The sequence below is a fragment of the Equus asinus genome, chromosome 20 (assembly GCF_041296235.1).
Source record: "Equus asinus isolate D_3611 breed Donkey chromosome 20, EquAss-T2T_v2, whole genome shotgun sequence".
Classification (NCBI taxonomy): domain Eukaryota; kingdom Metazoa; phylum Chordata; class Mammalia; order Perissodactyla; family Equidae; genus Equus; species Equus asinus.
This window is the reverse complement of record NC_091809.1, coordinates 14,594,609-14,608,197: the sequence shown is the minus strand read 5'-3', so window position 1 is coordinate 14,608,197 and position 13,589 is coordinate 14,594,609. Positions and strand designations below refer to the sequence as shown.

Below are 13,589 nucleotides of genomic sequence, written 5' to 3'. Positions count from 1 at the left end.
GGGGCTTCCTCTCGGCGGCCTGTCATTGGCCGAGAGGAGGCGCCCTGCGATTGGGGGTGGGAGGTGTCAAGCTGAGAGCTCGACACTGTGATTGGCTGAGCGCGTGGGATAGGTCGGTAGGAGGAGGGAGGACCAGGCTCTTACGTCACAATGAGGCGTTTTACGTAGGGCGACGGGTGACAACCTGAAGCTGCGATTTCGAGGAAGCCTGAAGTTGTGAGTTTATCCGAATTGGACATCGGCTGAATACAGCAACAGCAATTAAAATTACAAATTGCTTTTTATATGGCAATACAAATAAACTCTGGGCAGCGCTTCAGAAGCGTTACATACACAGTAAATAGAATCAGGGGGAATGAATGAAATGGATGTTTCTGATCTAGTCCTTAGGATTTTTGCACACGCTGTTTCCGTGCCTGGAAAACTCTCCGCAGCTCTTTTCCTGGCTAATTTCTACCTAACTTTCAGATCTTAGATCGACATCTCAGAGAAGCCTTTCCTCCCCTACCCCCAACAAAATGAAGTTCCTACAACGCTGTTCTTTTTCTTGAAGCAGTTACAACTTAGGTTTATTTACTACCGTATTATTTGATTCATGAATTAATTACTGTTTTTGCCATTAGCTCCATGAAGGGAGGAGTCATTCATCAGTATATGTCTAGGACCTATTCGTGACTGATACATTAGTAGATGCTCCATAAATATTTGAGTGATTGCATAAGTATCATTTGACTGGACTTTGTGATCACGTAGCTTAAAAGGCTGACACGGAACAGAGACCTTCAGAGTAAGTTTTCTCCAGCGCCAATTTAATCTCTCAAGCAGAGCAGAAGTGAGGAGAGAAGGCTGAAATTTAGCCCAGGTTTGAAATTCTATTGATTCTATAGGGCAGATAACTAAATGAGAATTGGTTGGAAGCAATGTGAAGAAATAGGGAATTTGGGGACACTGGGTGAGTCATGTATGAACCGTGAGGATGTGTTGTCTCCCTTCTCTGACATTCTGGCATTCTGCAATGGTTTAGACCAGTGCCCATCAGAATCACTCGGAGAGTTTTTCCAAACTGTTAGTAGTAGCCCCATCAGGATGTTTGGGAGGGAGGATGGGGCATGCGTATTCTGAAACAATCCTCTGATCTAGTCTAGTACCTTCTGTTGAGGCATTTGGAAAGTTCCAGCAAACTTCCGCTTCAGACAATCACCCAAATCTGTCAGAGATTTCAGCACTGAAGTTGCAAGCCTTTTAGCTCTAGTCACTTTCTTGTTCCTCTTTTGGGGTTCGTTTACTCATTCCGATTCATTATTAATTTCCAATTCATCCCAATATAATAGCAACTGATTAAAAAAATCAAGATCAAGAAACATCAATGTTAATCCGGGAAAGCTTCCTGGAAGAAGTGACATGCCAAGCAGCGTCCTCTTTTATGTGCAAAGGATGGGAGGGGGGCAAGGATTGGGGAAGGATGTGCAAGAGAGGAACAACGTGAGCACAGGCCCATAGGCTCAGGGATCACAGATTACAGAAGAGGAAGAGAGCCGAAGTCAGAAGGGTTGACAGATGCAAGCTTTGTAGGCCATGTTAGGAAGTTGGGAGTGTTTCTGAGGGCAGCAGGTGGACTTTAAAAACAGGAGACTAATGTGATCTGAACTGTGTTATAGAAGCATCTCTCTGGCTGCCTTGTAGCGGGGGGATTGGAGGGGAGAACCTGAAGGTGGGCACACCAGCGAGGAGGCTGCTGGAATGATCTGCGCGGGGCAGGGAGGACAGCGGGTGAAAGGAGGTAGAAGCCACACCTTGATTTGTGACTTGGGCAACTGAATAGATGAACACGGGACAGGGTTGCGGGGCGGTGGGAGGGACTAAACGCACCGAGGAATTGGGCATAGCTGAGATCAGCAGACAGGTGTCTGCAGACTTGTCAACCCAGCCTCCCACCTGTCCAGAAACGTTTAAGCGCCCTTCGTAAGACGTTAGGACCACCTCCGGGACTCCAGGGGTCGCTGCGGCCGCCACGGCCTCTCTAGGCTCGCCCGGTCCACTCGCTGGCGGAGGCACCGCCCCCCGCCGGCAGGGGAAGTGCGCGTGCGCGCTCCGGCCGGCAGGGGGCGCGCGTGCGCAGACGGGGCCAGGGGGCGCGCGCGCGGGCCGGCCCCGGAAGTGTGCAGTTGCCATGTAATATCCTGGCCGCGCGGGCGCGCGAGGGGCAGAGGCGGCGCCGGGGCGGGCGCGGAGCGAGCGACAGGGCGGCCGAGGCGGCGCGCGGGGGGTCGGCGGCGCTTGCGCGGTCGCTCCGCTTCGCGGGGTCCGGGCGGGAGGCCCGACGGCGGCAGGCAGCATGTCGGTGGCGGGGCTGAAGAAGCAGTTCTACAAGGCGAGCCAGGTGAGCGGAGGCCGAGGCGGGGACCCCGGGCGGCCCGCAGCTGGGGGCCAGGCCCGACCCGGCTCTGGCTCCGGAGGGGGCCGAGGGCGCCGAGGGGGCGGCGTTGGCACGTGTCCCCCGCGGAGTGGGGAGAGCCCAGGAGGGACGGGGGCTGCGTGCGAGGTGGCCCGGGCCCTGCCCGCCCTGTGGGCTCCAGTCTCCTCGGGAAGGGTGGGCAGACCCCTGGGAGGGGCAGAGATGCCCCTGGGGGGGGACCCGGGACGGGGACCCCTCTCCGCCTTTGCTCCCCTCTAACAGGGCCGCGGGGGGGGGGGGGAGCGGAGGGAGAGAAGGGGAAGAAACAGTCCCGAGGCTGTCGACACAGGACTCTTGCCTGAGAGCTTAGAGGAAGGGAGCATTCGTGTCCGGAGCAGTTCTTTAAAGCGAAAAAGAAAGCTGTCGATGGACCCAGTACAAAGTTGAAAGGTTAGCGTGAAAACTCAAGTGTCCCACTCCAGTCCCGCAAGCATCCAGTCCGTCTCCCCACAGACAAGGACGGTCACCGACGACTTGGGTCTCTCTGCAAAGATCCGGTACACCTTTCCTTTAAAAACACTCCTAGTGGTGACATAGCCCACACGGTCCTGGGTGCTTTGTGTTTGTTGTTAAACGTGTCTCGGAGATCACACTGGAGCTGGAATTCGACCCCTCGGGTCATTCTCGGGGGTGGGGGGGGGCGCCTGTTGAGTGGCATCCTTGGCCCCCACCTGCTGCATTCCGGAAGGCCCCCCCCCCCTGTCGCGGTCGTGACAACCACAGATGTCCGGTGGCTGCCAAATGTCCCTGGGGGGAACCCTCTCCCTTCCCCTACCCCCAGGGCTCCTGCACTAGAGCATGCTCCCAGAGCTTCTTAGATGTTTTTATGAGTATGTGGTCTTAGATTTCACGAAGTGTCCCCAGATTTATTTAACCAGTCCGTCTCATGATGGATGTTGGTTTCCAGCAGTTTCCTGCTGCAAACACCACTACCACAGATAGCCAGTGAGTATCTTTGCTCACCAGTGGGATTGGTTTTACAGGATAAATTCTCAGAAGCGGAACGCTGAATCTAAGAATATCTGCATTTTCCCTGTGTTTCCGACAGCTCAGGCCCTGTTCCTCATGAATCTGGTGAAAGCTGTGGGTCCACCCTGCAGAAAACTGGGCAGGTGCAGAATTCGGTTTATAATTTTAGATCCGAGAAGCCCCAGATTTCTTGAATCCTGTCGGTCCCCGCATCCCAGGTTAAGAACCATGGGTGTGGAGTTTGTGTGGATAGATTCACGGAGGAATGAGCGGTGATCCTAGAAGTTGTTTGGGCCGTGCTGGCCAGCCAAGCTGTCCCCACAGTTTGGAGAGGGCCAGTGGGAGGGAAGAGAGGTAAGTCCCCGGTAGCACACAGCTGGGACCTTTTACGCTTTAAGGGAAAAAGTAATGACCTTCCTGGTTGTCTGGTGCTAAAGATATTTGGGGTCTATGTCTAGACTCCAGACGATGGTTAAACCCTGGAGGAAGAGAGACGTAATCCAGAGGGACTTAGGATCATTGCTGACACTACAGCTCTTTGCCTCAGGAGGATGCACTTGAGTGACCTGGCCCTGGGTTAGACCCTGCCCAGCAGGCCCGGACCCCCACGTGCTTGACGGAGCACCTTGAAGTGCTGCCCAGTAACTTGGACCCTGTGTGGTCCGGCCTGCAGGAACGATGTCTCTGTAGGTCTTGGAAGAATTCCTGGGCCACTTTTTTTTTTTTTTTTTTGAGGAAGATTAACCATGAGCTAACGTCTGCTGCCAATCCTCCTTTTTATTTATTTATTTTTTTGCTGAAGAAGATAGGCCCTGAGCTAACATCTATGCCCATCTCTATTTTTTATATGTGGGACGCCTGCCAGAGCATAGCTTGATAAGTGGTGCATAGGTCTGCGCCTGGGATCTGAACCGGCAAACCCAGGGCCTCGAAAGCGGAGCGTGTGAACTTAACTGCTCTGCCACCAGGCTCCTGAGCCACTTTGTACCCTCACCTAGACAGATCTCTGGAAGCCCTCCCCTCCACACCCCACCTATGAGGGCCCATGCTGGTGGCTCGTACCATCCCCAGCGGACACGCCCCGCTGAAGGAAGCAGCTGGCACCCTTGGGTGGGCCACCGGGGCATTTTCTCTCTGGGAAGCAGAATGGCCTGCGTTCAGATCCATGAAAAGCGCCTGGAAACCTGGAAAGCGCCGTGCAGCGTGAGCTGGTGGTTCAGCTTAATTTCTTATCAGCACGTTCCGAGGCCTAGCCCCAAAGCATTGCTGCGGTGGCCACATCCTATCGGAGAGCGGGCGTCTTGGCCGCCGTCTCAGCTCTGTGTTGAGTTGTGCTCTCAGGAGTCGCCCTGGCTGTGCTCCCTTCTCTTCTGCACTAGTTTCCACAGGCCTCCAGCAGCTCCCTTGTTTATCTGGACGTGTCCATCTCTGTGTGCGTTTCTCTTCTCGTCCATAGGAAGACCGCTTACATCCTCTGCTGTGCCCTCGGAGCATGGTCATCTGTTCAAGAGAACTGTGTCTTGTGTACTAATAATTAGTATTTACTCAGTTTCCACCATGTGAACAGGCAGTGTGCCTGACACCGGTCGGTCTCAACTGGCCTCTTCTCTGGCCTAAGCGTAAACGCACTCCCCTTTTTACACAAAACGGTTGGGGGGCATTTATCTTCCTATAAAACAGTGATTCTCAAGGCCGGTTCCACCTCTCCAGGGGACGTTGGCAATATCTGGAGACATTTCTGCTTGTCACAGCTTGGTGGATTGCGACTAGGATGTTGCTGGTGGAGGCCAGGGGCAGCTCAGCATCCTGGAGCATGCCAGGCAGCCCCCCACAACCGCAAATTACCTGGCCCCGAAGGCCGGTAGCACCGAGGTTGGGAAACGCTGCTTTAAGGTTTGAGGAAAGTGAAGACAATTATACCGAAACAAAACAGAACAAAAATCCCTCCTGGGCCATTCTTGTGGTAGCTGCCTGCTTCTGCTAGTTTTCAAAACACACATAACCAGAGATACACAGAGGGCCACATACGTGAAACTCAGCATCCACACCCCAAGACCCCTCCCAGGCCTTTGGGAGATCCCCAGAGTGTCTTGTAGCATCTGGTATTTTTAAGAAGGTGTAATCTTTTACCAGGGCTTCTCAGTCAGGGGTTACTAACCCTTCCCTCTCCTCTCTCCACCGCACCCCCGCGCCCCGCCCCGCCCCAGGACATTTGGCAATGTCTGAGACGGTTTTGGGTTGTCATAACTTGGGGAGAGGATGCTACTGGCTTCAGGTGGTTAGAGGCCAGGGGCGGTTGCTAAACATCCCACAGCACACAGAGCAGCTTCCCCACAACGAACAATTACCCGGTCCCAAATAGCAGGAGCACCCAGGCCGAGACACCCGGCTTTGAATCAGTTTCTTGATTTCAAAGACTTCTATCAGTGTCGTTTCTAAATTGAGAAATCGAGGCCAGGTGGAGGGGCGAGAGCGAACCGGGAATAGAGATGCCTGGTTTCTAGCAGGTGAGCCCGCGATATTAACCTATTAACAGAACGGTTCTCGTCTCCCCCATGATGCGAGTAACCAGCCAAGTACCAGTATCCGGCGTGTGCTGGCAAATTCTACCCCCCTTCGTCTCGAGGAAACTTTCAGGTCTTGTTTAAAATCAGTTTGGGTGTGAGTGGGAGGTTGGTGACGTTTTATTTCCTATTCTGAACTGGCCAGTGACTGGCTGAGGGCCTGGGCTGAGGAAAGTGGAAGAATCTATAGAGGAAAACAGTAAAAGAAATGGGCGTCTGTCTCGGGCCCATCGTTCCGTCCCCTCCGTCCTGCCGGTGTGGCGCCCACACCCTCAGTAGCCATCTGGTATTTAGGCATGTCTAGAATTTGGGGGAGGGGGCTTTTGAGAGTATTTCTGGGGAACTGAGGAGGGTAGAAGGAACCCGCTGGTGAGACCCAGGCTGCAAAGTTCACTTCCCATTGTGGTGTGTGTTTGGGTGACTTTAATTTCTAGACCTGAACTGCTAGATGATTTCCTGATAATTCTTGCAGCCGCCCGGTGGAGATTGGAGAGTGTAACTAAGGATGGAGCTGGCAGCCGCCTGGAATGCTCGCCTGACCTTTTTTTTTTTTTTTTTTTTGCCTGAAAGGAGGGAGAGAGTTTGCACTGAAAGATTGATTCCCTCTGAGCTAGGAGGGGAATTCACGCCCGCCATATCCCATAGCTTTGAAGTTGGCTGGATGCTCGCTAGGCCCTGGGTGTGTGCCGAGGAGGCAGGCTCAAACTTCCTGTGAGAGGCGGAGGGTGGGGTGGGGAGGGGGGGGACCCAGGACCCCGACCTGTTAGAGTAAGCAGTAACTGGGGGCGGTGGCTCGCGTTCTGGAACGTCCCCAGATTCTGCTTGCTCTGACCTATTTTTTAAACCTCGTTCTGTGGAATTGTGCCTTTGATCGCCTAGCAAAGTGCCTGTTAAGTAATAAACACAGAATGATCTTAAGATACAAAAATCCGTAAGCCCTCTGCCTCAGCATGAAAACAAGTGTGGAACCCGTGCGCTGGGAAGGATAGGCGACGGGTGAGGTGTGGAGAGAGGGTTGCCGGCCCCAGGCCCTTGAGCTCGGCAGCTGCAGCCTGACCTCCAGAAGACCATCTGCCTTGGGGCAGTGGAGGGGCCGTCGTGATGTCCATGCATGATGGGAACCGGGTTAAATCTCCACTTACAGGAAGCCACTCTGCTGTCTCGTTCTAGAAGATCCTTGAACTAGCAGCGTCCCTGCGGGCCCCCGGGCAGAGGTGTTCCCATCCCGCTCCGTCAGTGGACAGGCTGGGTCGCTCTCCTGCCTTAGCTTTCCCTCACCAGCTTGTTGGGTGGGGTAACCCGTCTGGACTCTGGAGCTACAAGAAGCCTTGAGCCTGCCCTTCCCCAAGGAACCGGGGGCCTCCTTAAACCCCGCCGCTCCCAGGGCTGTCTGGGAACCAGGCTAACCCCACCTCCCATGAAGGACCCCCTGTGTGCCATGCCCAGGGCGCTCCGTCGCCAAGCAGCATCCTGCGTCTTCTTGTTATTAACAAACCAGGACTAAGGGGTCACCGTGTTCTGATTGTGCCACCCCGTGACAGCCGTAAATTAAGCCGAAAGTTCACCTCTGACTCAGAGTCCTGTGTTTATTGAAGACCAGTCGAGCCGTGCGAGCTAATCGTCCTGTTCATCTGGGTGTGTCCTAATGCAAAGCCGTAGGATACTTAATTATATTCCGTGGGCCACTTAATAACAGCTCGTGAGGTTAGGAGTTTCCCCTTGGCTCCCTGCTCAGTTTCAGAAATTGGGGCCTGTCCTACTTGGGAGGCCCAGGACTCTCGAAGACTTAGCAAATGAACAGAGAGAGGGTGCCGCCACCCACCCCCCACCCACCCAGCCTTCCCTTCGGGGAGCCGCATCTGGGCACTGCTACCCTTGGGGGCCCGAGCTGGTTTGTCCTTCAGTTGTCTGTACGCGCATCTGCTCGCTTCATCTGCTCGCTTTCTTCCCTGGAGGAAGGACTTCCCGCTTGCGGCCGGTTGCCTCTGGCACAGGTGCCCATGCCCTTTGACCCTGGGACATAGGCTGGTTGGTCCTGCCCTGGCCCCTGTCACAGCCCTTCTCCTCAATTGTTACCAATAGTTTGAAGTGATCCAATCTGGGGAAACCTGGTTTTTTAATTTGGGGGGTGCAGCCAACTTCTCCATAGGATTTTGGAGGCCACTGCGTTTTGGGTGCTATGGGGGGCCGGCTGGGGAGTGGGGGGAGGAGAGGCAAATTGTCTTCGCTGTCTGATTTCCCAGGCAGGTGAGCTTTCTGAGCCTTCGGGAGGGCTTGACGTGGAAGCTTCCAGACCACAGGGCTCTTTTGCCCGAGGGGGTTAGGAACGCGCCTTGAGGGGGCTTCACCCCGCGCTCAAACCCTGATGGCGTCTACGTGCCTGGTGAAGTGTTGGGGGCGGCTTTTCCGGTTCTTTTTCAAAGCTGTCCTTGGAAAGCTGGGTGGAAGGATGTGTCAGGCTGTAGCCCCAGCTGGTTGCTCTCTTCCCCCCCTCCTGCCCCTCCCTGCCCTCCCCCCCTTCCCAGGGCTGGATTTCGCAGGCTCTTCTGAGCACTGCAGTTTGGGGCCTTTCTGCCCGTTTCCTGTTAGGCAGTAACCAGGGCTCTGGGGACGAAGGCTCCCAGGGGCCTCGTCCCCCTTTTCCACTCAGCTCCTAGAAAAACCTGCTGACTGGGCCTCGGGAGCGGGGTCACGCGGAGCTCCGGCCACAGCAGGAAGACAGATGCGCGATTTCCTCCGAAGGGCCTGACTCAGCATCCGCCCGCAGCCCAGCCCGCGTCGGGAAGCCTGCCTGGCTGCCCGGCTTCCACACCTGGGCGCCGAGGCCTCCAGCGAGCTCCGTGGCCCTCGCCAGGCAGGAGATGCTGTCGTAGCCAAACCATCTGAGATGCCCACCTGGTGGGGGAGGGGCAGGCGGGTCGCTCTCCCCGTGCTGGGCACCCCTTTCTGCCCTTGGCTCGGTGAGCACGTGTCCCCCTCCCCGTGTCCCTTCTGCCCTTCCACATGGTCTTCTGGCCCCCGTCCCTCAGTCCCCACGTTCACAGAGGAGGCGCCTTCCCCGGGGAGGACTGAGATGGACCTGGGTGACAATGGTGTTGTCTTTGTTGCTGGATTAGAAGCTCCTTGCGGGCAGGGCCCGTGTTTTCTGCCCAGTGCTATGTGCCCAGTGTGGAGCCTCGCCCAGGCCTGGCCCAGGAACTCAGTACATATTGGACGGACGGAGGGACGTGTGCCCCTGCACGCGAGTGAGCAAATCTCGGCGTCGTGGGCTGTGAGTGTAAGAGTGGAGCAGTTTCGTAAGCACGCCCACAGGGAGCAGGGCCCGGGACACGCGCTGTGACCGGCCCTGGCTGACCTGGGGTGCCGTTGGAGCCCCACCCTGGCGTCCAGCACCTTCTGGGGCCCCCGCCCTGGGCCTGGCTTTAATACCCAGCTTCCCCCTTCGCGGGCAGCACGCTCGAGTCTGACCGGTCTGCTCGGCCCGCCTGGCCGGGTACCTTCCTGCCTCCTCCGATCTCCTCCCCGCCCAGCCCGGTCCCTCCGTCCCCTTCCTGCTGGTCCTCTGATGCCCCGTGTGTACCTCCCTTTATCCTGGCCATCTCCCCTGACCACCCACTGAAGGACGTCTCCACCCTTGGAGCATCTGGCCCAGCGGCTTCCCGCCCACGGGCCGCATGCCAAGCTCGTCTTCTCATGGAACGTGCTTTTCTTCTCTTCAGATGCAAGCTCCTGAGGGGGTGACAGGCCCGGGGCCCCCTGGGTCAGGGCTTGCTGACTGTGGCATCAGAAATGGTGGGCTCTTTCTCAGAGTGGGAGTGGGCTGTCCGGGGACAGGGCGTCCTGCAGTGTCCCTCGGGTTGGCTTGGCACCAGCCCCTGCCTGGCTTCTGCTCAGGCCCTGGCGGAACCAGGGAAATGGGGCGGCTGACAAGGCCTCGGAGGGATCGGTCGGAACAGGCCCAACTGGTTGAAACAGTAACTCAGAGCTCAGAGCTTGTACCCTCCGCCTTCGGCTCTGCCTCGAGAACTCCAGGGGCTGTGTCCCAGACGGACCTGCACTTGGCTGGGCCAGAGGGGCCTGACCCGTGTCAGAGGTCACCTGGACGCTGCGGCCAGGCTGAAACTGACCCAGAGGTGCCCGGCCTGCCCTCGACTCCGCCTCCCCAAGCCGGCCCCCTCCCCGGCCTCCCCAGGCCCGGGGGACTTCTGAGACGTGAGCAGTGGTGGCCCTGCTCCCTGCCCCGGCTGCCTGCGTGCCTGGCTACCCCTTTCCCTCCTCTCTCCTTCCCTCCACGGCCTGCCAGCTCTCTCTCCCCCTCCTCCTCCTGCTTGTCCCGGTTCTGGGCCTCCCATTCTGCCTCTGGGCCTTCTCCCTCCAGGACCTCACTTACCTCCCCAGCCCCTACCCCCCTTGTGCCCCTGTCCTCCAGACCTGCATCCCTGATCCCGGTCACGGCACCGGGACATGCCCCTCCCAGCCCCCCTAGATGGTGGTCCCCAGGTGCCCCGCTGGTATTGAAATGCAGCAAGCTCCTGCTCACCTGCCAACCACCTTCCCGTCCTCCCTGCAGGCCCGGGGAGCTCCGCACCGGGCCCGGCTCCCTCCCCCACCTTCCCCACCGTGTATGAATACCGCGACCAGGCTCCTCCTGTCCTTTGGCTGGAATCAGTGAATTAACTTGCCTTTTTCCCTTTTAAATTGGCTTTTAAGGTTTATTTAAAGGGATCTGGATGCCGCTCTTTGCTCTGGAGTGTAGTCACTGGACCGCCAGATGCGGCAGGAGCGAAGCAGTGTAATTGGTTCTCACTGGAAACCTCGCCCCTGTTCCTTCTCCTTAAAGAGTTGTGGCGACTGTCACAGTGCCCCCCCCCGGAAGCTTCTCCAGCCCCGATAAGGAGCGTCGAAAGAGCATCGCAGCAGGAGTCATGTCCTGCCCTGCGCTGTGTCACCTCCCTGCGCTGGGGGACGCGGCGCCCCCTGCCATGCCCCTCCCCGCTGCCACACAGAAGCGGGAAGTCCTGTGGACGTGCATTAAGGCACGGAAGACAGAGCCTTGGTGGTGGGTGGGTTTCCTGGGTGTCTGGGGAGAGGCAGGACAGGGACAGGCACCGCTGAGCCGATTTCTTAGTCCCCAGACAGCGCCTTGGCCCGTAGTTCCGAGCTCTGCTGCCGGCACCCCCGGCCAGCCCCACCCTGGCTGAAGCGGACAGCTGACCAAGGACCTGGGCCTCAGCCCCGGAGGGAGCGGAGGCTCGCATCCTTAGGAAGCCCCCAGAAAGGAAACTGGCACCTTCCGGCCCTTTTGGCCCCCAAGGCATCCCGTCACCCCCTGCCACCCGCCTTGCAGCCTGAGGCCCCATGGCTGCCTCGGGCAGACGGGCAGGCGTCCATCCGCCCGGCAGCCTCAGCCCATCAGAGCTGTGATTGTCTGAAGGCGGCGGGCGGCTGCGGCCCATCAAGGCCGGCCTTTGTGGTTCAGAGGGGCAGCGAGGGAGCGCCAGGATTCCTCCATCCCCTGACCCTGCCTTTATCTCTCTCCCGGGGCCAGAGGCCGAGAATCCTTGCTATGTGGCAGTCTTGTTTCTTGCTGCCCCGTGAGTCAGTTTTGCCCTCGAGGAGTCTTTGAGCCACAGCTCCCCGCTGGTGGCCAGTGGGTGATGGGTGGCCTCCCCCGGCGCGGGCCCGTGGACCTCATGGATGAGAAGTCCGCTAGTTGAGCAGCTCGGGGAGAAGGCCCTCCTGCCCCTCTGTGTCCAGGAGCCCACGCGGCGTGGCCAGGCCTGCAGGAGGGGCGGCCTTTCTCCAGGAGGAGTCTCCCCTTAGCTGGGCACCACGCGCTCGCTGGGCCTGCCCGCCAGTTGGTCATGAAGGGGCACGTCCCTTTTCAGGCCTCTGAAGTTTGTGTTAGTGTCTCAGACATAGAAAGAGACTTCAAGAATGGCCAGCTGGTAGCCAGGGGCCCACAAGAACTTAAAGGCGGGCAGCGCGGTTGGAGTGGGGGCCGCCTCCCGTACCCCTCCCCACACGCGAGTTTGTCACTGAGAAACGACAGCAGGGTTGTGCAAGGTGCCCGCTCACGTGAACGGGATCACATGGTGTTTGTGTGTGTCACCTGCTGCTTTGCGCAGCGCTGTGCGTTAGTTCACGCTCACACGTGTGGCCCTAGCTGCTTTGCACAGCTCTGTAGCCGCCTTTTGAGCAATTATACCGCGGACGGTGCATTTCCGTCCCCCGCTGGTGGACATTCGGGAGGTTTCCAAGTTCTCGCTCTTTCAAACAGTGTGGCAGTGCGCCGTCCTGTCGATGTCCCCGGGGGCGTGTCTGGGAGTTTCTCTAGAGCCATCCCTTGTTTGATGTAACCGTATAGGTTTGCAGTGGTGCCAGCCTGGAAAAAACAGCCTGTTTGATATGCGAGACCCGAAGTCCTGGACGCAGATCTGGTGGAACCTGTGACCGTGTTACCTTACTTGGCAAAAGGGATTAAGAGCATGGACTGGAGGGGCCGGCCTGGGGGCGCAGCGGTTAGGTGCACACGTTCCGCTTCGGTGGCCCGGGGTTCGCTGGTTCGGATCCCGGGTGCGGACATGGCACTGCTTGTCAAGCCATGCTGTGGTAGGCGTCCCATGTATAAAGTAGAGGAAGATGGGCATGGATGTTAGCTCAGGGCCAGTCTTCGTCGGCAAAAAGAGGAGGATTGGCGGCAGTTAGCTCAGGGCTAATCCTCCTCAAAGAAATAAAAGAACAGGGACTGGAGATGGAGAGACCATCCCGGATGATCCGGGTGGGCCCAGTCTAATCAGAAGGGCCCGTCCAGGTGCGATCCTCTCCCTGCTGTGGTCAGTGGGAGATGGCACTGTGGAGGGACCCGGAGAGAAGGCAGCAGGCTGGGCCTGACTTTGCTGGCTTTGAAGACGGAGGGAGGGGCCACGAGCCCAGGAATGTGGGCGGCCTCTGGAAGCCGGAAAAGGCAGGAAAGCCCCTGAAGGCCTTTGGAACTCCCAGAAAGGAACGCGGCCCTGCCAGCACCTTGCCCTTAGCCCGGCGAGACCGAGTCGGACTCCTGACCCCTTCGAGACCTTCGTGTTGTTCTAAAGTCGTGCTGTCTGCTGTTTTGTGTTAGGAAATTTGCGTTGTTCTAAGTCACTGGGTTTGTGGTAATTTGTTACAACAGTTGTAGGCAACGTGTGGGGTCCGCCCCTTAAAGCCTCTCCCATCGGATGCAGGTTTTCGGCTCAGGCTGTGGGGCGGGTGCTCACGCACACGTGCGCCTCACCCTCCATTAGCTCTCGACTCGCGTTAACAGGGACGTCAACGGGAGAATAGGGCCGGCGCGCGGTGCCAAGTTGGCCTGTAGGTCGCTGTGCTGGGAGCAGGCCTCCCGCCCGTCCCCTTCAGTCACCGTGCCCTGTGGAGCAATCGGGAACTCCGAGGGAGCCGTCCCCTGCTTCCTGGACCCCACCTTGGTGACCTCAGAGCTGGTGACTGATACTCCACTGCCGCTGTTGACCGTGAATTTGGAAACCGGCTCTGGGTTCGGGTTTTACGCAGAGAAAACAGCGTTGCCCGTCTGAGCCTCGGGAAGCCCACAGCCGGGCCCCGAC

General features: G+C 57.8%; 1 protein-coding gene across 2 annotated transcripts in view; it reads left to right on the top strand.

The window, feature by feature from the left end:
* The first annotated feature begins 2,186 nt into the window (after positions 1 to 2,186).
* SH3GL1 (SH3 domain containing GRB2 like 1, endophilin A2) overlaps positions 2,187 to 13,589 on the top strand; it is a 29,725-nt gene continuing 18,322 nt past the window's right edge. Inside the window, exon 1 of one of the 2 annotated variants that reach the window (XM_014843104.2) lies at positions 2,187 to 2,380. In XM_014843104.2, coding sequence (XP_014698590.2) covers positions 2,336 to 2,380 — 45 coding nt within the window. In that variant the 5' untranslated portion in view covers positions 2,187 to 2,335. The remainder of the gene's footprint in view (positions 2,381 to 13,589) is intronic. The other variant, XM_014843105.3, reaches the window with a different exon arrangement.